Below are 25,258 nucleotides of genomic sequence, written 5' to 3' on the forward strand. Positions count from 1 at the left end.
CTTGGAGGGGTGCTAACCTCCATTACCACCAGTCAGCAGTGGTCCTGCCTGCTTGAGGGGCAGAAGCCCACAAAAAAGCCAGAGTGTGAGCTATCCTGGGCAACACTGAACAGGAATATCTGACTATACCAGCCTCAGTAAGGAAGCCCAGTTGGCAGCTCCCATCTGTGGGGTCGGGGAGGGTGGCCAGAGATAATGGAGGTGAGCCAGATACAAAAGTAGACAGAGCAGAGACCAGAACCAGAAAAGGATATCAAAAGAGGGCGAGACCACAATGTACACAGAACAAGGAGAGAAAGCGGGAAAAACAGGACCAACCAGAAGGCAAGGAACAGACGACAACAACAACTGCAAGGGCCCAAGGAAAAGAGAAAGCCAACATGGCAGAGACAGGCATGGGAATATATAAAGACACAGGAGTAGAGAGAGGAAAGGGTTTCACAGTGAGGGAGGGACAGGAGAAACTAAGAGTGTGACTCAAAATGCAGAATACAGGATAAAGAACAGAGAGGATGAAAAAGTAATATGCAAGCTTTTTCTTGCAAGATTTCCTTTCACCTCACACTCACAAGGGGCCCTGGGGCCCGGAGTCCTTTCCCTCTCTGCTGACAGAAGGCCAGGCCCAGAACCCTTTCTCTGGCTTCTCCACTGCCCTCTCCCAACCCCAACCTTTGGACACATATGCAGATGCCGCCTGTTAAGCTTCTTAGTCTGGGGAGGGGATGTGCAGGGCTCCCTGGCTGGGAAGGACTGCTCAGCTGATATGCTTTGGCATGCAGTGATGTGGTGCACTGGCCAGGGCCAGGTGTGCCTGCCTTTTATGCACCACATTCCATTTAGATGAGGAATTGGGCCTGTGGGCAGATGGTGGTATTACAGCCTCACCATGTTCTTGCTTGCTCTTCTCTACCCTCTCAGCCTTAGATGACTCTCCACCAGAGGCTCTGTCCTCTGCAGCACTCTCCCTACTGCTTTTGGCTTCTTCTGGGCCACCTTGTCCAAACTGGGCCCTTCTGTCCCCTCACTCCCCACACAGGATGTAGGCCAAGTTCATGGCCACCTTCCAACCCACTCCCTCCTGAAATTACATAGGTGTTCATAGTATAGAATGAGCCAGTTATCCAGAGGGTAAGAAAGTCAAGTTTGCTGCAACTGGAACATCTACCTCCTAGCCCTGAAGAGGACAGAGTGCAAAGAGGACCAGCTCCTGAGTGGCTGAGGGAAGGCTGAGGAGCAAGACTCAGAAGTGGGGGAGCTGAGAGACTTTTGAAGTCTAACTGAGCAGGGAGAATAGGAGGATCAGTCATCTGACCAGGGTCACCAGGAAACAAGGACCCAACTGCCCTCCGATGGGCACTCACCCGGCTTAGACCCATGCAGCAGCTGCTCTTCTCCAGGTCCAAGGATTCCAGTAGCTCTTCCACTGCCTGAGGAAAAGAGGCATAGTCAGGAAGCCAGCCTGATGCCGCTCCATCTACAATCATTTGGTCCTCTCCTTGCCCCTCCCAGGAAGCCCATTATTTATTCCCATGAGCCCTTCTGGTGGGCTTCCACAGTATCAGACACAGCATTGACTTTGGGGAGCAGAGGTGACTACAAGAGGAACAAACTGTTCTGGAAACAAGTGAATTCATGAAATATGCAGAGGAGAGGCATCTAAGTGAGATGGGGAGAAGGGAAGGCATCTCCTGGAGGAGGTGCTATTTGGGCTCAGAATTTAGATACAAGTAAGAACCAGCTAAACAAAGGAGGGGAGAGGCATTTCAGGAAGAAGAACCAGCATGAGCAAATGCCCAGGAGCTCAAGGCAGCAGAGCGCATGGAAACTCCAAGTGCTCCCTGAAAACTGAAGTGAGGGGGAGGAGCCAGGGTGCAGCTAGAGAGGTAGGCAGTACCCACATGTGTGGAGCCCTGTGTGCCTTGGAAGCCATGCAGGGTTCTCTCAGAAAGGGACATGACCATATGTGAATCTCCAGAGGTCACTCCCTGAGGCAGAGAATATAAGAGAAAGAGCAGGTTTGGGAGGAGAGAAAATGAGTTTGGTTTGCTCATGCTGGTGTAAGAGGAAAGCAGGTAGAGAAGTCTAGCAGACAGCTAGATAGAAGTAAGTGCCTAGGGCTCAGGAGGAAGGCCTGTACTGAGATATTGATCTGAGAGTCATCAATATATATGTGGTAATTGAAGTGATAGGTGTGAATGAGGTCCAGGAAGAGGGAGTAGAATAGAAAACAGAGCCAGGAGAGTACTGAAGAGACCCCTTCAGTGAAGGCATGAGGGGAAGCAGAGATGCTCAGAGGGAGAGAGAAGAACATAGACAAGGGGGAGTGGTGAGCAGAAGGTAAGCAGAGAAAAGTAACAGAGCTGTCAGCAAAACCATGTGTTGTCAAGAATTCAAGGAACAGTTGGGCACTGGTGGCTTATGCATGTCATCCTAGCTACTTGGGAGCTAGAGATCAGGAAGATCATGGTTAGAAGCCAGTCCAGGCAAATAGTTTGGGAGACCCTATCTCAAAAATACTCAACACAAAATAGGGCTTGTGGAATGGCTCAAGTGGTAGAGCACCTGCCTAACAAGTGTGAAGCCCTGAGTTCAAACCCCTGTTTTGTCAAAAAAAAAAAAAAATCAAAGAACAGGATAAAAGAGTGTCCACTGGTTCTGGCAACATGGAGGGAATGGGGAAAACAGTCCCAGATACCTGAGTGGGGACCAGGCAGCTAAGGTGGAAGAATGAACAGCAGCCAGGGTGGAGGCTCAGGAGAGAAGTATCGATGGTCCAGAGCAGGAAAGAGGGCTCTTTCCAGATAGCACATCTGCAGAACAATTCTCCATAGAGAGAAAGGAGCCAGGAGAGGTTGAAGAAAAGACAGAAAATTACCATGGATTGAAGGGTCTCTGGGAGACTAGAAGAGAGGAATTCCAAGGCACAGAGGAAGGAATTACACAAGATGAGAGACACCAAGACAGGAGAGGTGTGGGGAGAAGGAGGAAGAGAAGTTTGAAGATGGTAAAAGAAGGTAGAGCCTTAATTTTATTAGAGTTTGGAGGCAAGGTCATCTTCTGGGAAGATGACCTGGGAAGGTGTGGTGGGGGAGGATTTGAGGAGAAAGACAGAATAGAATAGCAGGTAAGGAGTTGGGGTCCAAGCCAGATAAGGACGGGATATGTACAAGACCTGCTGGGTTAGCCCACCTAAGGCTGAAGACCATAAGCCAGTAGTAATTTAAGTTCACAATTGTATAATTTTCTACCACAACCCTTGGAAGTCCAAAATGAAGAATACTGCCACTCAAAAACTTGTCCTTTAGCGTGGGGGTATGGCAAGGCAGGTGCTATATGGGAGGCTCAGGATTGTTGAAAGTGATGAAGATCAAATGACTGGTGGGTTGGACTACAGTGTCAGGGTTGAGCAGAAGAAGAAGTAAAGTCAGAAAGGTATTGACAAAATTGAATGAAGTGGGGTCTAGAAATGAGCGATCCCAACAAAGCCAAAGAGCAGGTATCCTAAGAGGAAGGGAGGAGTGAGATCTACTAGTGGGATGCTGCAGTCAGAGAAAGCCATATGAGATTGTGGAGGTAGAACATTTCCAGGGGCAATGTGTAGCCATGAGTGGGAGGCTGGAACGGAGGTCAAGGGCCAGTGAGAAGGCGGTAAGGTGGGTCATATACGTCCACACCAGGATCTCTCAGAACATTAGAGGGCTGAGAATGGAGAGGTATTTGAGGCCTCCATGAATATGAGTTTGACTCATGGGCAAGGAGAGAGAGAACACAGGGAAAGGCTGGGCATCCCTGCGGGGCTTCCTGCCTCATTCTACTTTAGGAAAGCGTCCTGAGATGCCTTGAGTTAGGCTGGGGGCCTGAGTCCAGGGCATGGGGAAGGAAGGTTCCTCTGCTTAAGAAACCCTTTTGGCTGCATGAGGATCTGCCTCTGGGGGTCAAGGGGGCAGCCTAGAATGACAGAGATACCCCTTTTGCAGTCATGAATTTATCATCCTAGGCTGGAGCCTTACCCTCCCCCAGCACCAAGGATGACTTGTCATATCAACCTTCTTCCTAGGAGAGATGTTTGACCCTGCTGCAGAAGCCAGATCCTGCCACAGAGGCTAAGGCTGAGGGGGCCCAGGTAACATCAGTGGGGAACCCAAAACACTAGTCCTAATCAGCTACCTGGGAGGCCCTGGCCCTGCTTGCTCTTGGATAGTTGTCTGGTTTACAAGAGAAGAGATAACTCCAGCTCCAGATTCCAAAAAGGGTCACTCCTCTCCAGTTCCTATAGTCCGTGTCCTAGGTTGCCTTCTCCACACTGATACAGTATGATATCCCTGTCCTATCCCTGCTTGGCTGACACCAGGACCTTGAACAAAGGCCAGCCTGATGTCTCTAGGGGAGAAGGGCATATAGGTGTGGGGATGGCAGCTTGTCAGAGGGGTCTAAGTGAGGGTGAGGGGTTGTAGAGATCCTGAGGACTCAGACCTACCCGCTTCTCATCCACCACAATGTAGTTGCGCCCATGTTTCTTGGTCAGGTGTGGGGCCAGGACATCAAAACGGCGGCGGAACTCAGAAAACACCATGTGGTCAGGGTAACCTGGAGAGAGAGCAACCCAGAGCCAGGTCTGTCAACTACTTACTTGGTCCCAGCAGGCACCAATAGGCACTGGTGCTTAGCCAGGGAGTCACCTGAATGGGAAAGCACTGCAGGGTGGTGAGCCTGCAGTTAGGGCAGAACCAGAAAGGCCATAGGAAGGTGAGAGAGCACAGAGGACCATCAGGAATGCTACAGCAGGACAGGAAGGTTTAGGAAGGACCAGGCTCCTTTAGAAGGAAGCAAGCTCCCAGTTAGGTATGTGAATGAAGGGTGAGGTGGTTAGCTGACCACCTGGAAAGAAGGATGGGGGATCTGGGTGACCTCTGGGATGTTTTATAGCCCTCCAAGTATGACTGTAATATTAGAGACCAAAGCCCTGAGGACTCAAAACAGGGCCTCAGATTGTAGCTGAGGAAAAGTGCAAGGGATGGCGTTGAAATATGGGCCTTGCCACTAACGTGCCCTTGGCTCATTCCACTACTGACCTTCACTTTCTTCATATTTATATGTTTATTACTTATTTTTACAGTGCTAGGATTCAAACCCAGGACCTCACGCCAGCTAGGCAAACACTCTACCATTGAATCACACCCCAATCCTATCTTCACCTTGGCATTTATCTTGTATAGAAGTCATGTAGACTAAATGAGAAAATATACAGAAAATACAGTTGGCTCACTTGGTGTGCACTCCACGAAATGTTCCTTTCCTGTCCTCTGTACCCTGAAGTGGGACTGCAGAAAGGGATCCCTCCTGGTCCCATTCTGATCTTGAACTCTAGGCCGTATGTCCAAAAAAAAAAAACAAAACCAACCTTGTATATTCGAGTGGCTGGACTTGAGGTCAGGGGAAAGGTGCGATGGCTTCTGGCTTGGAGCAAAGTCAGAATAATGGCCAAGAGGAGATGACCCAAAGACATCCTAACCTCAACAGAGCCCATGGTGCAAAGCCAAAAGATCCACTCCTACAGTCACAGAATTTCAAATTGGAAATGGGATCCTAGACCAGATCTGGCTCATCTTTCAGCTAAGGAAAACCTGTGGCTAGGAGGAGGAGCAACAGGCTTGTCCAAGGTCATAGGCTGCAGCTGAGGCAGAGATGGACTTCGCACCTGGGCTACTGACAGCCAGCAGGGGGATGGCTCTGCCACGCTGGCCAGCCAGCTCTGGGAAACCCTCCAACTGGAAGATGAGGCTGATGCATGTGCCTGATAATTGAAACAGGAGGCAGGGGCTGCTGAGGGGCCAAGACAAAGTGAGTTATTGATTGTATCTGAATTGCAATTAAATTGATGGGCTGGGATAGCAGGTCTGGACGCCTGGCATCTTAATTAATCATCAGTGCTATCGATGGTGGCTGGGGGCCGTGGCAGGGGGAGGGGAGTTGCTGCTACTGGCCTCATCGATCTGCTTGTTTGAGTAAAGCACATTGATTTTGGTTCAGAGCGGTAACAATCTGGTTTTGAAATAATAAACACCAACTCCATATCAAGACGTGGCGACAGATCGATGATTTATTTAGAGCAGGGTAGGGAGTCCGTTTCCTGGCTTTAGCTGCCAAGAAAAAGTGACGGTGCCCATAAGGATACCTCAAGGGGACCTTACTGTGGATGTGTGGGACCCTGCCTGCTCTTCTAACTAAGAGAAAAAAAGCAGAAACCTGGAAACTCCTAACTTCTTGGGTAGGCAAAACCCTATTGGGAGAACTTTCTCTGGAGTCAGCCTGCCTGGGTGGAATACAACTCTGCCACTCATGAGCTGTGTGACCCTTAGGCATGCTACTCATCGTCTTTGAGCCTTGGTATCCTTACTTGGGAATGATAATAGTTCTTACCTCATGAGGTTATTGTGAGTTAATTTGTGCAGGAGTTGAGAACAGTGTCTAGTGATCTGTAAACGCTCTAAGGATGATTACTACTATTAGTGTCATCTCCTGTCCTCTCCTCTAGCAGGGTCCATAAAAAGGATCTGTCTGACCTTTCTTGGGAATTTTAAGTACTTCAGAGAGATTTAGCACCTGTTTTCCCCCTGGGCTGATGTCACTGAAAGGGCACTGGGTCTGCCGTGGGCAGCACTGATGTGTCTACACTAGGGATGAGGAACAAGAGGGAGCCGTGTGAATATATGGTGGGCATGGGGGTCAGGGAGGGGTGGGCAATGAAGAGGACTTGAATGAGGAAGAGAGAGAGAGAAAAAGTTGTAGGGTGGAAAGAACTGAAGAAAGAAACAGGTTGGACCGAGAAAGATGAGAAGACTACACATGGAGGCAACAAGGAGAGGAGGAGGGTGAGGAAGGAGTCCTAGGGCCAGTCCTGAGATCCCCTGGGTCCCATCTGGGGGATGGGTAGAGCGGGGCTGGTGTGGGAAGAGCACCAGGGGTTAAGGTGCCTACCTTGGCGGAACATGCGCATGGCATCGAGCAGGCGGGAGCCCCGGAGCTGGGCACGAAGCAGGGGCATATCAAGCTGCAAGAGCCCAGCCTCGCAGGGGTCTCCTGGAGGCAGGTCCAGCTCACTGCTGCTACTGACACGGCGAGAGGAGGCAGATCGGGGCTCCCCAGCCCAGCCTTCAGCTACAGGCAGGAAGCAGTGCACGAAGTGCATTTTGGACCTCTTGATGGTGTCAATGAGGGCATCCTGCCAACGAGGAAGGGACTCCCCTCAGTGGGCTCCAAAGACCCATGTTCAAAAAAGCAGGGACTGGTATTAGCATCTCCACTGTTCACAGGATTGCAGGTAGCCCACCAAAGGTCCAGACATGCTAAGCCTGGACAACTTTGCCCTCCCCAGGCCTGTCTAGCCACCCATAGGCAGCAGCACTAAAAAGGCAATGCCACCAGTGGTGCTCAAGGCACGGTGGGAAGCTGGGTGGGCACTGGATGGCCTGGATGTGGCCACAGTACCTGTACATTAGCAGTAAGGAAGGAACCCAGGGGCTAGTTAGACACTTACCACCTGTAGCTTAATCTGGATGCACAGTGACTTCTTCTTGACAGCAGCCATGCCTGTGGTAAAGGTCTTCCGCATGCTGGTGGCCCTGCGCAGAGCTAGCTGTGAGCCGCCCTCTAGGCCAGCGATGGAACCTGAGAGCACTGTGACACTGCCCGCCCGGCCCAAAAACAGGTTGCTGATGATCTTTCTGTGGGAGGAAGGAGGGCAAAGAAGGGAGAGGAGTCACATTTACAGGATAGATATAGGCCATTCTTCCAGCTCCTAGGGTACCAAACCACCCCTGTACAGCTGTGGCTGGGGGCCTGAGTCATATGAGCTGGGGCAGCTTGTCCAACACTTTATAGAAAAACTGGGGAGCAATTTTTCAAACAGTAGAAAGAGAAAACCTAAGGTAGGCAGAAGCCAGAGGATAGGCAGGGATTGAGCAGAGGGCCAATCCATTCTTCTCCCTCACCAGGGATGGCAGAGGACAGGAAGGTTTCTAGTGCAGAGTTCACCATGTACTTATTATATTTACTGTTCACTATCTCTTTCCTGACCAAAATGCAAACTCCACAGGGCAGGGATTTGTGTTGTCTTCACTATCTGCCAAGCACCTACAAGTCTCTGTCATAGAGAAGGTGTTCAATATTCATCTATGGAACAAAGGAATGGGTGACAGGATTCATATGACTATGGGGTTTCTAAGGCTCCTCTGCTTCCTCTGAAGAACATGAGGGTGAAAACTAGGTGCTTCCAATCATGTCTGCTTCCCACCTCTATTCCTGGAGGCTATCTTATGCCCTCAAGGCCGTCTAGCCTTGGCTATTACCTCTCAGGGATTGGAGGCTATCTACTTTGCTGAGATGCCTCTGAGGCATCTCCAAGGGAAGAGAGCCCAGAGAACAGTTGTGGGGACAGGACACGGACAGAAGGAGTGATGTCCTTACTTTTGGGAATCCTGCAGGAGCCGGGGGACATTCTGAGTGGCTGGATTCTGCTTGGTGTAGCTCAGCCAGCCAGCCATGTTGTATTCCACCCAGTTGGTGCCATGACTGTGGCCCAGGAGAAAATGGTGTGGTTTGCTGCTGCGCAGAAGGGGGCTTTGGCCTGAGAGTGGATGAAGCAAGATTTGAATTGTCAGGACACAGGCACAAAGCCTAGGGACCCAGTGAGCCCCTCACAGAGTATCCCTTGGACCTATATAGGTGGTTCTTCTGGTGAGGAAGCAGAAGAGCTATCCTGCAGGGATGTCACCTACCTTTTTTATCCCCTTCCTGGGGGCCGTAATAAGAGAAAAGGCGCTCAAGGAGGGTGTCCTCAGTGGCCCCTGGCACCAGTGCCTCCTCTTCCAGCAGCCATAGCAAGCCTCTTGCCTCGTCTGCATGGGCCAGTGAGCGGACCTACGGAGGAGGGAAGAAATGCCACTTTGCCACGTGGAGCTGTGGGAAAGGAGCCTCCAGGCCTCAAATGCACACCTTAAGTACGCAAATGTACAAGCCACAGCTCTCACTGTTCACTGCTGACATCTTGTGGAGAAGGTAGATAACAAGGAGGAAGTAGCCTAGAAAGAATTCAGAGAGCTCACAGGGAAAGATGATTCCTGGTATTTGGGGAATACCAGCAGTAGAGACTGAGGCCTATTATGACCTAAGCCCATATGAGGCGCCATCCTTCTCCCCTCAGAGGGCACCAGGCACTTGGGTGAGCCCCTTATTGCCCTCGCTGCCTAAGATGAGCAGGGATAAAGATCAACAGGTCTATGAGACCCTGTGGCCCAAAGGGAAGCTCTTAGTAAATGCCAGTTGGTGGGTTAACACTGGTTCCAGCAGCCAGATCACTGCAGGTGGGATCCCTGAAGGATCCAAACTGAAGGGCTAAAAGTGTGAGGCAGGTGACTTTATGGAGGTAGTAGCCAAAAGAAGTGGAGACTAGGGCAAGCCTGAGAGCAGGTGTCCCCATCTGAAGGGAATAACTGTCACTCAGCTGAAAATGACTGCTGTCCTGGAAGAACACAAACCTAGTGTTGATAAACCCTCTGGTTTTAAGAGAATTCTGTATTTTAATACCCCATGAAGGCCAACGAAAGTAGGCCTGTGGCCACATCTGTCCTAAAGGTACCTTTTCTATGCAATTCTCATACCTTCCTTGGGCAGGAAGAACTATCCACACCCCATTCTGGCCTGGCCCTTAGGTACTAGAAGATAAGAAAAATGAGAAAAGTGCTATTTTCCCTCCCTTTGACCCTAGCTACCCACATCTCCTCCCCATAGCTGCCCCCCAGGGAGTCAGTATGATTATCAGAAGGAAGCAGAAGGTAGCCAAGAACTGATGGGAAACTACAGTACTCTAGTGGCTGGAGGTGAATGGCAGGAAGGAGCAATGAAGCCACCAGATGGTAAGTGGCACAGAGGGGCCCCTTCCCCAGGAGTGTAGCTGCCCGATGCCAAGGCCGATTAAATAGCGGTTACCAAAAGGAAAGGAAGGCCGAGCTCCAACCATACACAAGTCTGACCCCCTGCTGCTCATGAGGCACATGTACAAGATCCTCCCACCTCCTGGGAATGGCAAAGGCTCTCAAGGGAGACCACCACAGGAGCCCAGGTGTCAGGAGAAGGAAATCCATCTTCCCTGGGGAGATGCGGTACTTGGGCACTTTAAGCATTTATCCCCAGAGGGATACTCACTCTTCCTGGGCCCCACTACTTGTGCTGGCCCAGCAGGGGGAGAGTGAGGCAGAGAAAGCTCAGCAGCCCAGCAAAAATGTCACTGTCCAATGCATTGTGTGCAAGTCCCCAAACTGAAGATGATCACCAAATGCTGAGTGTTCATCAGGCCAGGCAGTGCCCCAGGCAACAAAGTGCTAGAGTCATAAGTTCAAAAAGAGTGGCTGAGCACCCCCCACCACTACTCAGGTTGAGATGCAAGGGCTCACATTCATGGCTACACCCTCCCCAGGGTATTTTAAAGCTTGACACTGTTTCCCTGTTTGAGCAGAATGCTCAAACCTTCCCGAAGACAATGGGAGGGTATGACTATATCTTATGGGTCCAGGTCCTCACCCCACGCAGCAGACACCAGAGCTCCTGGCAGACATACCAGGGACTTAACCAGTAACCAAATAGAGCTTGAGCCTCAGGTGGTAAGAGAGGAGGGACATTGTCCTGCCTGGCTGGGACACCTGGACGTGGCACCACTGCATCAGGCATAAGAAAGTGACACCTTCCTGGACAGACTGTGAGTGCAAGGGGTAGAGCTCTACAGCTATGTGATGTTTGGTGTCTAGGCCTGACTATGGGGCCCTCCCTCAATCCACAGTGGCAGCCCCGGTAGCAACTTGAGTGAGGAAGGCTCTGTCAGAGGCAGAGGAGTGGTAGAGAGAGGCGAAGCTAACACAGATCTCCCTCACATTCCTACCAGGGACTGGTGGGAGGCCTGGTCCACAGCAGCCACCAAGTCATCTGCAGCTGGTTCCAAGTCATCAAATGCCACCTCAATGTTCTCCTAAGAAAGAAGGTGGAGAATTACTGATCATGGGGCCATACATGGGGATTCAGCCCTATAAGCAGGTCAGGCAAGGCCTCTGGGGACAGCAAGTCTAACCTCCTGTCTCATGCAAGTGATTCCTCCAGCATGCCAAAGGACAAACTGCTCACCGTCTCTCAAGGTAACACACTATTTGCAGATAGCTAAAATTCTCATACCCTCTTTTTACGCTAAGCCAAAGTCATATTGTCCTGTTACATCAGTTGATTAGGCAAACAAGCCTACTTTCAATTTCACACAGTCATCCTCAGAACACATGAAGACACTGTCACGCTCCTCCTGAGCTCATTCCACCCGCCTCCATGTGAAGATGGTGCCCCAAATAATCAACCGCCATCCTAACAGATCCGGGGAAAGGGACATGGGGGAGGTGGCCACTGGGCTCAGACACACCTGGAGGTGGGAAGTGCACTGTGGCATTCACAGGGCCTAGGAGAATGCCTTGATGAAGGGCATGGAGGGGCTCCCAGGGACCCTGCATGTGCCTCCAGCTTCCCCGCAAAGTAAGAATGCAGCCAAGGCAAAGGGACAGGACAACATTACCACTCCAGAAATTAGGGGAGGGCAGAAACGAAGAGCAAGTGGAGAGCTGAGAAGGAACTACTAGCAGGGAAGGTGGTACCTTCCCACATCCACAGAGGTCTTCCCTGGGAAACCAGAAGGTGAGGCAGGGTGGGAGCTACCTCCTTATATCTTTCCAACTCCTGCAAGAAGGTGCACTCGTGGAAAAGCCTCTGCAGCCGGTCCTGAGCGTAGTTGTGGCACAGCTCTTCGAAAGAGGCTCCGCGAGCTGATCCACCCTGCTCAGGGTTTTGGAAGCCTGGAGTGTCCACAATCATTATGGAGCAGAGCGAGTGCTGGCTAGACTTCAGAGCCCTTCATGGGAAGATCCTGGATCAGAGCTGGCCAGGGCACTACCAGAGGAAGCCCCACTGGGCAGCCGCGGCATGCAGTAAATTCCCATCCCTGTCCAAGTACCCAGAGCCCTGGTGGGGAGGGTGAGCCTCACCTTGCTCAAAGTCCACAGGGACAATGAACCCTCTGCTGGTGGAGAATGGCCCTGCCTCAGTCAACACACAAGCAGAAAGGCACCCCCCTGCCCATCCATCATTGCCAAAGCAGCAAGTGAGAGCCCCTGGGTTCCACCTAACACTCACCTGTTCACCAGGGAGACAAGAAGGGTAAAGAGCTCACTGTAGAGGCCAGATGCCATGCCCTCTAAGCACTCCAGAGCGCTCAGTTTGGGGCCTGTGGGGCAAGAGGACCAGCCAGGACAGAAGCATTAACCAGGAACATTACCTACCTACTTATAGTCAGCATGGAACTGAGCCTTCCCTCTCTGCTCCAATGGGAGCATCTATTCACACCACCAGCCCCTCCCATCTTCAGAATGGCAACAAGCCCCAGGTGAGGTCTCCCAAGCCCACCCACCAGCCATGGGGCTGCTGGGAGTACCTGTGCCTTCACCCAGGCTGCTCTCCTCAGGGCCCTGGCGGAAGGAGGTAGAGCGTTGCAGGGTACTGCCCTTGTGCTGGTGCTTGAAGATGGCCGAGGACAGCTCCTCCAGGCTGCATCCCAGCAAGTATGCAGCCTTCTGGGCCCACTCATGGCGGGCAAACTGCTTACGCCCAGCTGTGGGATAGAAAACAGGATCTGGCATCTTGAGTCTTTCTCCTTAGGGTGACTGATGACCACTATGCCTTTTGGCTCCCTATAGGACTAGGGAGCAGGCATCTCCTCGGGGTAAAACCCAGTCTGGTTGACACCACATAGGGTTCATGGGAACAGGGACAGACAGCACTTCCTGTGTCCCTTGGAAGAGGAAAGAATGGACACTTCCTAAAAAAAAAAAAAAAGCAGTAACTCCACAGGCTGCCACTAGAGGGCACCAAGTCAGTTGCAAAAAAAAAAAAAAAAAATCCATTTAGTCCAGGGATGCCCAACTTGGGTTGGGAGAGGACAAAGTCAACTGATTAGAGGGGCCACCCAGGCTGAGCACAGGAGCCACTTGTGCTTGTGGGGGACGTAGTATGAGAGAGTACTAGCACCTGCCCCTTCCCTAGATGCATTAGGACCTCCATCTCTCCCTCCTCTTACCCCATGGGAGACTACAGACACCTCCAGGGCTCAGCAGTGGGGAGGCAAGAAAGCCACAGGGGAAAAGGAACAGCCCACACAGACATATGCGCCTCAGCCAACATGTGTCTAATCACAGCAATTAGGGAAAGCTAACAAGAAACAAGGTTTTACCTTCAGCAGCTTCTGTAAGGCAAAGGACCAGCATGCAGCATGCAAAGAAAAACAGTGTGTTAGCAAACAGTCATCAACTGAGCCCGCCAGGCCCTCGGGAAGGGACCATGCGGGGTGGGTGTTTATGAAGATAAGCAGGCAAGAACACACGACCTCATTCGGCCCTGGAGACACAAAAACACACAGTCTCAAAGGAAAAGATACTCTACCACTACCACTACCACACACACACACACACACACACACACACACACAGCGCCACGGAAAATACTGGAAGCTCTAAGAAGGTAACCACATTGCTCAAAACTCAGAGAGCTCCACAGCAGAGTAGGATCAGAGCGAACCTGGGTTTGTATACCACAGAGAAAAAAACTCTCAAGACACAGCCACACATCTGCCCACCCTCCTACCCACAAGGTCTAGAGACAACTCTTTTAACCCAGAGCTGCTATTTCCTGGCACAGGTGCCACCTGCTGGGATCATAAAAGGATAGGCATCCAGGCCTTTTCCTCCATGCACCCACCACCTTCAGTGCTTCCCCAGGCTTGCTGTGCAGCCTGGGGCCCTTCACATCCTAGAGCCAACGCCCAAGGTGTTGTTCAGAGCCAGCATCCCCTTCTCCTAAACTAGGAGAAAGGGGTAAAGAGTCACCCTTCAATGCAATCTCAAAAACAGGCAACAGCCCTCCCAAGCTAGGAGTCCTAGCCAGCCACAAGCCCCAGAGCCCAAGTGCAGAAGCTGCAGCCCCATTCATTACCATGGTGCCTGCTGTCCTCTAGTGGCCTCTACCCTGACATGCAAAAGGAAGAGCCATGACTACCAAACCAGTAGAAGGAAAGACAAAGAAACTGGCCTCAGGAAGCCCCAGGGAGCAAACCCACCCTACTCCAAATGTGCCCCACTGAAGGCATCCTGAGAGTCTCCAGGATTTGGATGTAGAACTGACAGAAACAGCTATTCCAGTGACTCCAAGAAGCCCCACAGTCAGAAGGCTCCCTTTCCAACCTCAACCTGGGGCTTCTCCCCAGACCAGTCCCCTGTGCTGACAGAATGATCCCAGTCCCCAGAGTGTTCAGGGAAACACCAAGACAGGGCAAGCAGCCCCTATACCCCAAGGCGGGCCAAGGTTAGTTACCCGCTTGTTCCTCAGGGGCCTCTGTCAGGAAGTGAACAAGAAGGAGAGTTATTCAAGGGCTGCTCGGAGTGCCATCCCTTCCCCTCAACCCCAAGCCCCAGCTGTTCACTCCTCACGACGCTCCCAGTCCTGCCAGCTAAGGCCAGCCTCCAGCCTTCACTGGTGGAGATGCCTCTCCAACCTGCTGCTCTGATGTGGGGGATTGAGAAGGGGTACAAGCAAAGAGGGATAGTTGAGTCTGTGCAGGGCAAGACCATACCACAAGAGGACAGGGCCCCTAAAAGGTCTCCTGGGTGACAAGGTGGGCTGCAGTTTACCTTTGGTGGCTCCTGCAGCCCCTAGGTGGTAGATAGCAGCCAGGATGAGCCAGAAGGCCTTCTGCTCATCAGGGGAGATGGTCAGCACCTTCATGGCTGCCTGCAGCTTACTGAACTGCTGAGCCGCCTTCTGCTTTTCTTCAGGCTACAGGGTGGACAGGCATGTTGTTGGCTCTAGCCCTCAGAGGAGCTTCCCTCCCAGCGTGTCCCCATACTGTTGGACCGCTGAAGAGGGAAGAGCTCAAGCAGAGCTACCCATGGGACACCACATGCCAGTTGAGGTTTTTCCTATCTGTAAGGTCGAGGGCAGCCAACCCTCCTACAGGGCCCTCACCTTGGCCAGTGGCACAATCCCAAACACGTTGTTCTCTGCCAAGTGGTTCAAGTGGAGCTCTGTCCTAGGGGTACAAGTGAGACATCAGTATGGGGCTTGGTCCCCAGGCCAAAGCCATCTCCCTCCCTTGGTGGAGACACTAAACACAGCTTTCAGACTCTGAGTTCTGTCTGCCCATCATCCCAATTGTCAGGCCTACCTTGCCACCTTTCCTAGTCTCTGTCACCCTTCCTAATTGGCCTGGATGCCTAGGCAGAGCACCAGCATCCCTAGGACAGGTCTCCAGAGAGAACTGTTTACCCCTGGGTCCAGCCAGACCCCTGGAAGGGAGCAGGGAGAGTCCAGCTAGGACAAACTGTGCCTCTGTTATGAGAAAAGAGAAAGACTATAATGCCTGGGGCTGCCTGCTCAGCCTTACCCTCTTTGTCCAGTAAACAGATAGCAAGTCTGAGGTATAATGGAAAAACATGGCAGAGACCAACAGGACAGGAGGACTAGCTGGAGGGCACAGGAAAAGATTTGGGTTCTTGGCCCAAGGTGGACTCAGCTCAGCCCATACGAGCTATGTGACTGTAAGAGAGTCACCTATCATCTGCCTCTGGGTGAGCTTTCTTTCCCAGAGCTGGCTTCCTAAGTAACAGAGATCCCAGGGAGGCACTAGGAACACCGAAGGATCAGTTGTGCCCCTCCCATATAACAAGGACCCAGTACCTGAGGCCAAGGAGTTCCTGGGCCTGAGTCTTGCCCACCTCACCACCCCCAGGGCCCAGCTCAGAGCCTAGTACACAGCAGGAAATGGGCACACGGCACAGTAGGCATTAAGGAGGTAAGGTCTAGGAGCCCAGTCAGTGGGCTAGAGTCCAGAGCCCCCTCAGTGCACCCTCTGTCCTGTCTCACCTAAGGGTTCCATCCCCACAGGCAAGCAGGTAGTAGAAGACGTTGAATGTGGCCTCACTGGCTGGGCGTCGGGCCACACGCAGCTTCTCCAGAAGCATCGTCTGCAGCACAGATGAAGTGAGGAAAGACATATGGGTAAGCTCCTCTTACCCCACAGCAGGAAAAACCAGGCCTTGATCCTCTAGGCCCTCGGACTGAGCAGCTTCATCTTACTCAAAGGTGCTCAGCCAGTGGCAGGGTCACCCCAAGGTCAAATGGGACAGAAACTAGAATCAGGTAAAAGAGAAGCCCATCCTGGAGAGGCCCTGCCACCCTGCCCAGAGCCTAGGTACCAGTCTTCCCGAGACTATGGAAGACTGTGGTGAGGAATTTCATTTAGCATAGGAGGGGATCAACTTTGGCTGAACCTAACTTTACCAACTAGCTGTCCTCTGCTAGTGACATCAATCTGAGAGAAGACCCTGAGCATGGATCTCAGAAACTGGGCACAGCTAGGTACCCACAGTACAATGAAGACAGCTCCAGAGCTGACAGGAAGCCTGGAGGACAGGATGGTGACACAGCGCAGGCCAGCCCCATCTGTACTGGGGTCCATTTAGTTAGGGCAGAATCCCAGGAAAATGAGGCACTTGAGAGAGACTGATTTCTAGGAGGTGAAACCAAGGGCCCATCTCTACTACCCAGACCTTGGCAGTGCCCCCTCACCTGAATGGAGGCTGAGGCCACTTGGCCAGCTTGGTCAAAGTCCAGGGAGAGGATCTGGGAGAAGCGAGTGGCATTGCCATTCATGATGGTTGGGCTGTTTCCAAAAGCTTCCAGGAGGGTATACAGAGCCTGCCACTTCTCCACTGCAGAACACAGGCCCAAAGGATATCAGGAAAGCCAGGGGCAGCCTACCCCAGCTGTGGGCTCCAGAGGCATGAAAGGTCACTCAGACAAGAACTGTCAGGGACAGAGGGGCTTCAAGGAGATAGAGAGGCTAGGGAGAAAAAGAGCTGGCACGAAGTAGAGTCCTCCCTCCCCACCTCCTCTCCTCACTCCATTCTTGGTTTTCCCTGTTGTCCCTGCCTCACCAGAAAACACCTTGTTCCCGCTGGTGCCTGCGATGGTAGCCAAGTATTGCACCAGATGTTGACAGCTGGTGGTCTTGCCACTGCCACTACTGCCCAGGAGGATGATGGACTGGTCTTGGCGGCTCATCAGCATTGCCCTATACGCAGTCTGGGCCACAGCATAGATGTGGGGTGCCATGTCCTCCCGCCGACACCCCTTGAACATGTGCATCACCTTGAGCAGGAGAGGGATGGAGGGAAGGAAGAGGCTTAGCTGGTCCAGCTGGACCTCATCTCTAGGGTCCAAATTTTTTTGGCCTTTCACTCCAGGGGTGAAAAGGACTCTGAGGCTGAGCCATATGAGGAAATGCAAATTCTAGCCAAGTCCTGATGTGGTTGCAGGAGGTCCTTCTGTCCCCACCCTCTGAATGATTCCTCTTCCCAAGGTCAATTGTGAGAGTGGACAGAGAGCCCACTCAGTAGCCCATTCAGTGGCCATGACTGTCAAAGGGGAAGGGCAGAGAGCCAGGGAAGGCGAGGTGGGTAGCAGGTTGGTGGATCTGTAAGTCAGCATAGTAGCCTAAACGGAGCCACACCTTCTCTGAGTACACAGCAGGGGCCCCACGGGGGCTGAGGACAAGCAGGTTGGGACCAGCATAGGTATGTTGCAGGCTAGCACCATAGCGCTGGCGCAGTGTGTGCAGAATGCTGGACTCATTGAGGTACACCAGTGAGGCCAGATCTTCTAGACGGTCACAGGAGGGAGCATTAGCCTAGGTGGAAGGACAGGCAGATAGATAATGAAGAAGCAGGCCTGCCCTGCCCGAACCCTCCCATTCCTTCCACCAGCCTCTGCCAACCTTCTCTACATCGTCCTCATCCACATCCAGGATGGTTCCATCATGGTCCAGCTTCACACGCACCTTCCCCTCAGGTAAGCTGAGCTCCTCTGATTTGAGTTGACTGGCTGCAGAGCAGGGTCACAGTGGGACATGGACCTGGGAAGCCTATGCTACCCTATTTAGGCCCTTCTTGGTCCTGTCTTTCTTCCCATTGGATCACTAGCTTCTCTTTGCTCACCACAGTCCTCACAGGACACAGCAAGCGGCACACTGATGCCAGCCCTGAGTCCAGAGTCCCAACATTTGTACCCAACCACCTGAGACTCACCTAGGGAGAAGCCATCCTTATGGACCAGCCACACCTTCTCGGTCTCATACCAGGCCTCTTCAGCTGCAATCTGCTCTTCTGTCTTGGCCTATTAGAGGGAGTGGAAGAATAAACAGTCAGAGCCTGCTCTGGAAGACAGAGAAGAGAAGTGAGGGGAAGGATTTCAAGATGAGCCACTGGGCAAGGGGAGCAGTTAGGTGGCAGACACAAAACACAGGGACATCAGAGGTGTCAGGGAAGGAAGATGGGGAATCCAGGAGGCAGCAGTAGTTCCAAGGGGCCCTGGACAAAGACAACACAGCTAAGGACCATACCAGCATTAAGGGTCTGAAAGGATAGGGACACAGGCAGCATGTGCCCAAGAGAAAGCAGGCCCCAGGAAAGAAAGTCACCAGATTTACCTCCAGCTGTCCTCTGCCCTTCCTCCCTGCCAAACCTGTGGGATCAATATCCTGAACCCTGGGCTGGGCCACAGGCATGGGCTCTTTCATACCAAATGATAAGCCTCCTCCACCTAGCTAAAAAAAGGCCATTTCCAGACCCACGGGGTGTAATTCCATACTCTGCAATATGAATGATATGTAGGCCCTAAACTCTGGTCTCTGACACTCTGTGGGCAAGGGGAAAGTGTCCACATACACATGCCAACCTCCCTGCTCCTCCTCCATGCCACATTCAGCACAGGCCTGTTTGGAAGGTGGCAGTTACACAGACCTAGGGGACACATTAGTGCCACACAAGGGCACAAGGCAGCATGGCCAGATATGTGGGGGAGAGGACAGCACTGCTTTGCTGAACACAGGGAGGGACTTGCATACTACATAGAAGGGAACAGGAATGGGTGTGTAGGGGCTGGCAGCGCCCAGATGGTCACCAATTAGAAATAAGCATTCATAAGCACTGTTAAGTTGTGGGGCTACCAACTCTGGCACTCCCTTAGGACACTTGAGTTGGGAAGCAATGGTGCTGGGAAAGCTGGGACAAGAGGGCCCCAGATCCTATGGTCTGTCAGCTCCTGTGTTATTTATGGGTACAATAACATCAAGGCCACCTGGTAGCCACTGGAAGGCAGTGTGGCCACCCCACAGGCACAGACCAGCCCTCCAGCTAGCACTGACCTCCCTATACTGTCTGAGGGTCCCCAACTAGGAGTCTGCCAGAGTTCCTTATCCTAGGCATCTGTTTCTCATGGGACCTGAGGCCAAGGCATGGACACTGGATGAGGGATCAGTAAAGGATAAAAACACATCATCAGAAGGACTGTATGTCCTATAGGACATACATGGGTTGGAGGCATCATTCAAGTGGCAGAGTGCCAGCCTAGCAAATGTGAGGCTAAGTTCAAACCCCAGTACTGCACAAATAAATAAATTCAGTAAACCTTTTTTTTTTTAAAGAAGTACTATATGTAACACTTCTTGGAGTTCACCGAAAAGGAGAACTGGGTCCTATTCCCAGATTGGATTCTGGTTTCTGATAAACCCCTTATGGAATGGCCGGCCCTTTCCCCAGCTATGGAGTGAGAGGGTGGACCATACCAGTGTCTCCCAGACCTCTGGATTCCATGGATCAGGGAAACTATCCTTCAATAGGATAATCACAACGGGGCTATCAATGTTTTGATTTGTTAAGGAAAGAACATTTTAAAAGGCTAGTTTTTTATATTTAAAGAAATGTGACTGAGGCCAGGCATGGTGGTACACACCTGTAATCATAGCACTCAGGAAGTTGAAGCAGGAGGATGGCAAGTTTGAGGCTAGCCTGGGCTACATTAAGAAAGAAAAGAGGGAAGGAGGGAGGAAGAGTGGAAAGAAAGAAAAAGAAAGAGAGAGGAAGGAAAGAAGGAAGGGAGGAAGGGAGAAAGAAAAGTGTAACTTTATTAAAAAGTAACTGCAGCCAGGCGCTGGTGGTTCACACCTGTAATCCTAGCTACTCAGAAGGCAGAGATCAGAAGGCTCATGGTTTGAAGCCAGCCTCAGGCAAACAGTTTGCAAGACCCTATCCCAAAAAAAACCCATCATAAAAAAAGGGTGGAGAGGCTGTTGGAGTGGCTCAAGCATTAAGAGCAACTGCCTAGCAAGCATAAGGCCTTGAGTTCAAATCCCAGTGCTGCATTAAAAAAAAAAAAAAAAAAAAAAAGGGCATATTCTGTGGACTAGATGTTGGAGGTGACATCAAAGGGTCATAGCTTGCCAGTTAACTTCTTTAGAGCTAATCTGAGAATAGGTTCCTCTCAGTGGCCAGGAGGTGGAGACAAAGATCATCTCATCTTCAGGCCTGAGCCAGGGAGAGGAAGGGAATGGCCTTTTTGGCTTTTTCTACCCAGAATGAGCTGGGCTGCAAAACACAGAACTCAACTGGCTCTTGGGCTCCAATGGCTGAGACCCATGTGAGACCAAACAATCAGTGACGCTTCCCCAAGAGCCTAGCATAGAGCTGCACTGTCTTAGCTCCTGGCACTGCCTCCTCTGCGGGTGCCCCCCCCAACACAGGGTGGAATCCTGGAGGGGAAAGAGGCCTTACACTCCAGCATGAGGCCCGAGCACAGACGCCAGCCCAGGTACAGGCCAGGGGCGGTGGGTGGTCACCAGAAGAAGTGGAGGGCTCCTGAGGGGGGCAGGAGCACCCTACCTGGCTGTGGGCAGGAGAGGCGGCCTCAGGGTCCAGCTGCCGGCAGCAAGGAAAGAAGAGAGAGAAGAAGAAGAGTAAAGACAAGCAGATACTGGCATATACCCTTTAGCAAGCAGCCCCAGGCCAATGGGCCAGGCAGAACTGTACACATCAAGGACAGGCCAGACCAGGAAGATAAAGAGATACTTATTATCACTTGACCCCCCAGTGGAGAGACTCTTGGGAGTCATTTGCTGTGGCAAGGCCACTCTGCCTCTGATTCAATCAGTCCATTCTGAGTTAGGCTCCCTTTTCTGTGTGTGTGCCAAGCCAGGTCACCTCACCACACCCAGGGCCTAGGCCCTCTGAGATCCTCCTGTCTTATCTCCAGGGTACTCCTCAGTCCATCTCCCCTGTGGCCTCTGAACACCAGCGCAACTGTTCCTCGCCTTCAAACACATGCCAAGGGGGTGCCACTTCCCATACCAAGGGCTGTCTTTCAGAGCTGTTACCCCTGTGTCTCTCAAGCAGCCTGTCTAGGACACCTTCCTCAGGCCCCCCCATTGTACCCCTATCCCACTCCTGCCACTCCCAAGCAGGCACAATGGCCCCATGGCATCACCCCACCCAACTGCCACCTGTCAACTGCACAAGGGTACTGTGGACAGACCCTGGGGCCAGCTTTGACCTCCCAGTCTCTGGTTACTTAAAGCCCTGAAAGGCCTTTCTGGGAGGAAAGGGAGCCTGTTAGAAATGGGTTAGAGAGTTTTCTCTTCAACAAAATCGGAGAACAAGAGGGTGGAAAAGGTTCTGCCCAGAAGTGGGGGACGGGGGGCTGGGGGGCATGGAAGGTGGCCCAAATAATGTATACACATGTAAGTAAATATAAAAATGGTAAAATAAAATTAAAATTACAAATTGGGTAAGAGATAATAGGCCCTCCTGGGTCTAGAGAGCTGAGGTATCAAAACAGGCCTTGCCACCCACTAGGCCCTGGTACCAATACATGTCCTCAAGGCAGGAGAATAAGGCCAGAGAACAGGACTGGATTCTCAGTCAGGAAGGGCACCACCCATGTGCACAGGGCTCTGGGCTTCTCTAGAGGAACAATCCTTCACAGAGCCCTTATCTCCTTCTTCTAAGCGTAGAGCCAGTGTAGGGGTCCCTGGACTGCCATGGAGCCTGCCTTCCACAGTCAAGTGCTCCTATACACAGACACAGCCCAGCCACCAACTTAGTAAGTGGAGGACCAGGGACTAGGGACCCGCACACTGGAGCAGTGGCATTACAGAAGCTGTGAAGATCCTCTCAAGCCGTTGGTGTGCCTCCTCCGCGGGGCTCAGCTGGACTTCGGGGGCAGCTCCTACCTAAAGGTTAAACTACTATTAGTCATGGCCCAGGGAATGGTGGGGGCATTGCAAGCTAAGCACCCAGCGCAGGAAGCCACTGGAACCCAAGGGGGAAGTGGAGCAAGGTGAGGAGGGAGTCAAGTCAGACACCAATTTGAGTTTTCATGGTATCAGATGAGAAAAGGGAACAGATGCCTGTGAGGGTCCATCCTAACCATCATGAGTACCAAATGGCCTGTTATCCCATTTGCCCTTCTGGCCCCTACCCCAGACCCAGGTGGAAGGTGACTGTACATGTCAGGACATGCCTCAGCACCTAACTCCATCCCAGTGATAAGAAGAGGGACAGGGAGCCAGAGGGCAATGGCCCAGGATGGGCACATGACACTTGCTGACTACTTATAGGCTCTACTGAGGGACTAAAATTGAGATCCTACCTTGCCCATTGGGCCAGAATGCCCCTGCCAATTTCTGTGTGCCAGGAACAGTAATTGTGCCAACTCAAAGAGGTCTCAGAGGGTGAGGAGAGTGGCAGCTAGCTTTTCTTGAAGTCCTTCAGTGCCCAGGAAGAATGGGGAGTGAGGCAGCTTCCAAGAACCCTGGCTCCCAGGAGGAAGCAGTCAGCAAGGGCCTCAAAAAAACCTCTGAGCATTCTCCTGAGTCCTTTCCTAGCCACAAGGAGCACAGGGAAGCAGGGTGAAAGTTGATGCCACCCCAGAAACCCTATGAAGGCTCAGCAAGTTCACAAAATAATAGAGAAGTTTGAAAAGAACTGTCCCCAACTCGAGGACCAGCGAAACAGACATCACCTTCCCAGAGGAAGAGCTGGACTGATGTCCTTGGTCCCTGCCTCTCAGTCTCTTGTCACATCCAGAGGGCACTTCCTGGGAAGACAGATAAAAGGGACTCACTGCACCTGCTTGCCACCTAATTAGAGCACTCCTCAACAGTCCTGCTGCCAGAGGAGACAAGCAAGCCAGGTCTGAAGAAAGTTGTGATGGTATTAATAACAACTGTCATTAGTATCTTTATCAACACTCCCATATGTAGCCCTCTGTGCCAGGGACCTGCCTTAGCATGTTACCTGCATCATTTTTAAATCTTCACAGCAACTCTTAAAAGCAAGTATTACTCCTTATTTGTAATCCCAAAAGCCACAGAGTCTCCTTAAGCAAAAAATTTTTCTTGGGCTAAATGTATGGCTCAAGTAGCAGAGCACTTGCCTAGCAGGCAAGAGACTCTTGAGTTCAAATCCCAGTATGGCCCCAAAAAATTTTTATTAACTATTTTGGTGGCAAAATAGTTACTCCTCTATCTTCCTGCAGTGTGAAAATTCATGGATTTGCTTTGGGGCTATTCATGTGTTTGTTACAGGTTGCTGCCTATTATGTATACTGTATGACATTATCAAATATGAAAATTACTAATCTCCCAAAATACTTTCTGGCCCCAGGGCTTCTGAGAAGGAATTGTGGACCTGTATTATCTTCACTTGACAGAGGTTCAGAGACAGACCTTGCTGAGGTCTCAGGAGGGTGAGCAGTTGAGGATGGGAGCCCAGGCCACTGACTTGAGGAAACACTGTTTCCACTCAGCACTGATCCTCTCCTTAGGATCTGGGGCCTCAGGCTGGCACTGTGTAGCTGGGGATGAGGCCCTGACTCCCATGGCAAGGCTGACAGCATGCTGGTTAGTAGTTCCCACCCCAGCCACCAGGCCAGCCTGGGTTCCAGCATTTGGTTAAGGAAAGCCATGCAGCCCCTGCCATAGGCATGTGGCCCTGGGCCAGCCTCTGCCATGTGACGCTCCTTGAGGCTTGTGGAGGCCAGGCAGCAAATGTGCTTAGCCCTTAAGCAAGAGTAAGGAGGGGCATGGGAAGTTAGTGTCACACTCTGGTACCTCCTGCTGCATGCCAGGGGCCAGTGACTTGGCCTGCTGCTCTCCAGCAAGGTTCGGCTTCAGGCCAGCAGAGCCTGGGTCCACCAGCTCTCTCTGTGGGACTGAGGAGTACTGCTTTTCTGGGGTTTCAGGCTTGGCTGGAGATCCTTCTTTTTCTGGGGAGTCCACCCTGTCTGGGAAGCCTGGTTTCCCCAACGAGCCTGTTTCTTGGCTGGGAGGTTTCTCCTTCCCAGGAGATTGCTTGCCACGAGGCTTGTGGTCTTTGCCTCGGCCCCGTGACATCAGGCTTCGCAGGCCTATTGAGAGCTCATCCTTGGCTGCCTCCTTCTTTGTTTGTGGCTTTGGTGGAGCAGGGGGAGGAGGAGGCGGTGGAGGTGGCTTGGGACTAGAGGCTGCCTTTTCTCCTCTCTTGCCTCGAGCTGGGTGCTCAGGGGACTTGGCTCCTCGGCCTGGAGGCTCTTTGGCACTCCCAGGCTCCTCACCAGGCAGCACCTTGCTCACCACCTTCCTCACTGCATTTGCCACCTGCTTCCGGGACAGGCCCTGGGCCTCCTCACTTGGGCCCTTTGCTGAGGCAGCCCCCAGGCCATTCATGGTGAGTGTGGGTGCAGGACTCTTGGCTCGCTGGGAAGACTCTGAGGGTACTGGGCTGGTGGCAGGTTGAGGACTCCTAGATGGACCACCGCCGTCCTTGGAGCTGCCCTCTAGCTACAGTCACACAAATACAGGTAGAAGTTAGCATCAACCCTGTATCCCTGTCCACCCCATGCACAGGACATAAGAGCGTGTAACCTCAGGCCCAGGCACAAATCTTCCATTCATTCATCAACTAATACATAGAGACCATCCAGGGAAGTCCTCTCTCTACCTTCCACATAGGACAACTGCATCAAAGATTTAGCTTCCCTTTCTCAAGAGCACACCTGCCTTCTATCCCCAGGGTAAGCATAGAACTGGGAGACACCAGCACACAGCATACTCTCAGAGGCCTGTGAGTACCCCCAGAGTTACTGGCTTTATGTCAGGGTGGCAACCAAGACCCAGTCCAACCTAATCACACTCCCTCACAGCTAACACACAGCAGAGCTGGATGGAGAAGTCAAAAGTCAATTCCTACCACCAATCCAAGGCCTAACTCCAAGGTTTCCTGCCTTTGTAGTCCCTCAGCTTTCTAGACAGTCA

General features: G+C 52.0%; 1 protein-coding gene across 10 annotated transcripts in view; it reads right to left on the reverse strand.

Moving 5' to 3' along the window:
- Myo18a (myosin XVIIIA) overlaps nt 1-25,258 on the reverse strand; it is a 96,012-nt gene that overhangs the window by 24,606 nt on the left and 46,148 nt on the right. For 4 of the 10 annotated variants that reach the window (XM_074046507.1, XM_074046506.1, XM_074046502.1 and 1 more), the window contains 19 exons: nt 18,219-18,306; nt 17,909-18,015; nt 17,645-17,821; nt 17,070-17,283; nt 16,702-16,844; nt 15,997-16,097; nt 15,100-15,163; nt 14,766-14,910; nt 14,449-14,469; nt 12,518-12,694; nt 12,220-12,310; nt 11,746-11,938; nt 10,934-11,020; nt 8,778-8,919; nt 8,467-8,626; nt 7,538-7,724; nt 6,979-7,222; nt 4,478-4,587; nt 1,362-1,427 (listed from right to left, as the gene is read on the reverse strand). In XM_074046507.1, the coding sequence (XP_073902608.1) occupies nt 1,362-1,427; nt 4,478-4,587; nt 6,979-7,222; nt 7,538-7,724; nt 8,467-8,626; nt 8,778-8,919; nt 10,934-11,020; nt 11,746-11,938; nt 12,220-12,310; nt 12,518-12,694; nt 14,449-14,469; nt 14,766-14,910; nt 15,100-15,163; nt 15,997-16,097; nt 16,702-16,844; nt 17,070-17,283; nt 17,645-17,821; nt 17,909-18,015; nt 18,219-18,306 (2,517 nt within the window). Of the gene's footprint in view, nt 1-1,361; nt 1,428-4,477; nt 4,588-6,978; nt 7,223-7,537; nt 7,725-8,466; nt 8,627-8,777; nt 8,920-10,933; nt 11,021-11,745; nt 11,939-12,219; nt 12,311-12,517; nt 12,695-13,312; nt 14,429-14,448; nt 14,470-14,765; nt 14,911-15,099; nt 15,164-15,996; nt 16,098-16,701; nt 16,845-17,069; nt 17,284-17,644; nt 17,822-17,908; nt 18,016-18,218; nt 18,307-20,741; nt 20,886-22,117; nt 22,196-24,076; nt 24,785-25,258 lie in introns of those variants that run through there. The other 6 variants (XM_074046505.1, XM_074046501.1, XM_074046508.1 and 3 more) reach the window with 4 other exon arrangements.

This window comes from Castor canadensis, chromosome 11 (genome assembly GCF_047511655.1).
Source record: "Castor canadensis chromosome 11, mCasCan1.hap1v2, whole genome shotgun sequence".
Taxonomy (NCBI): Eukaryota; Metazoa; Chordata; class Mammalia; order Rodentia; family Castoridae; genus Castor; species Castor canadensis.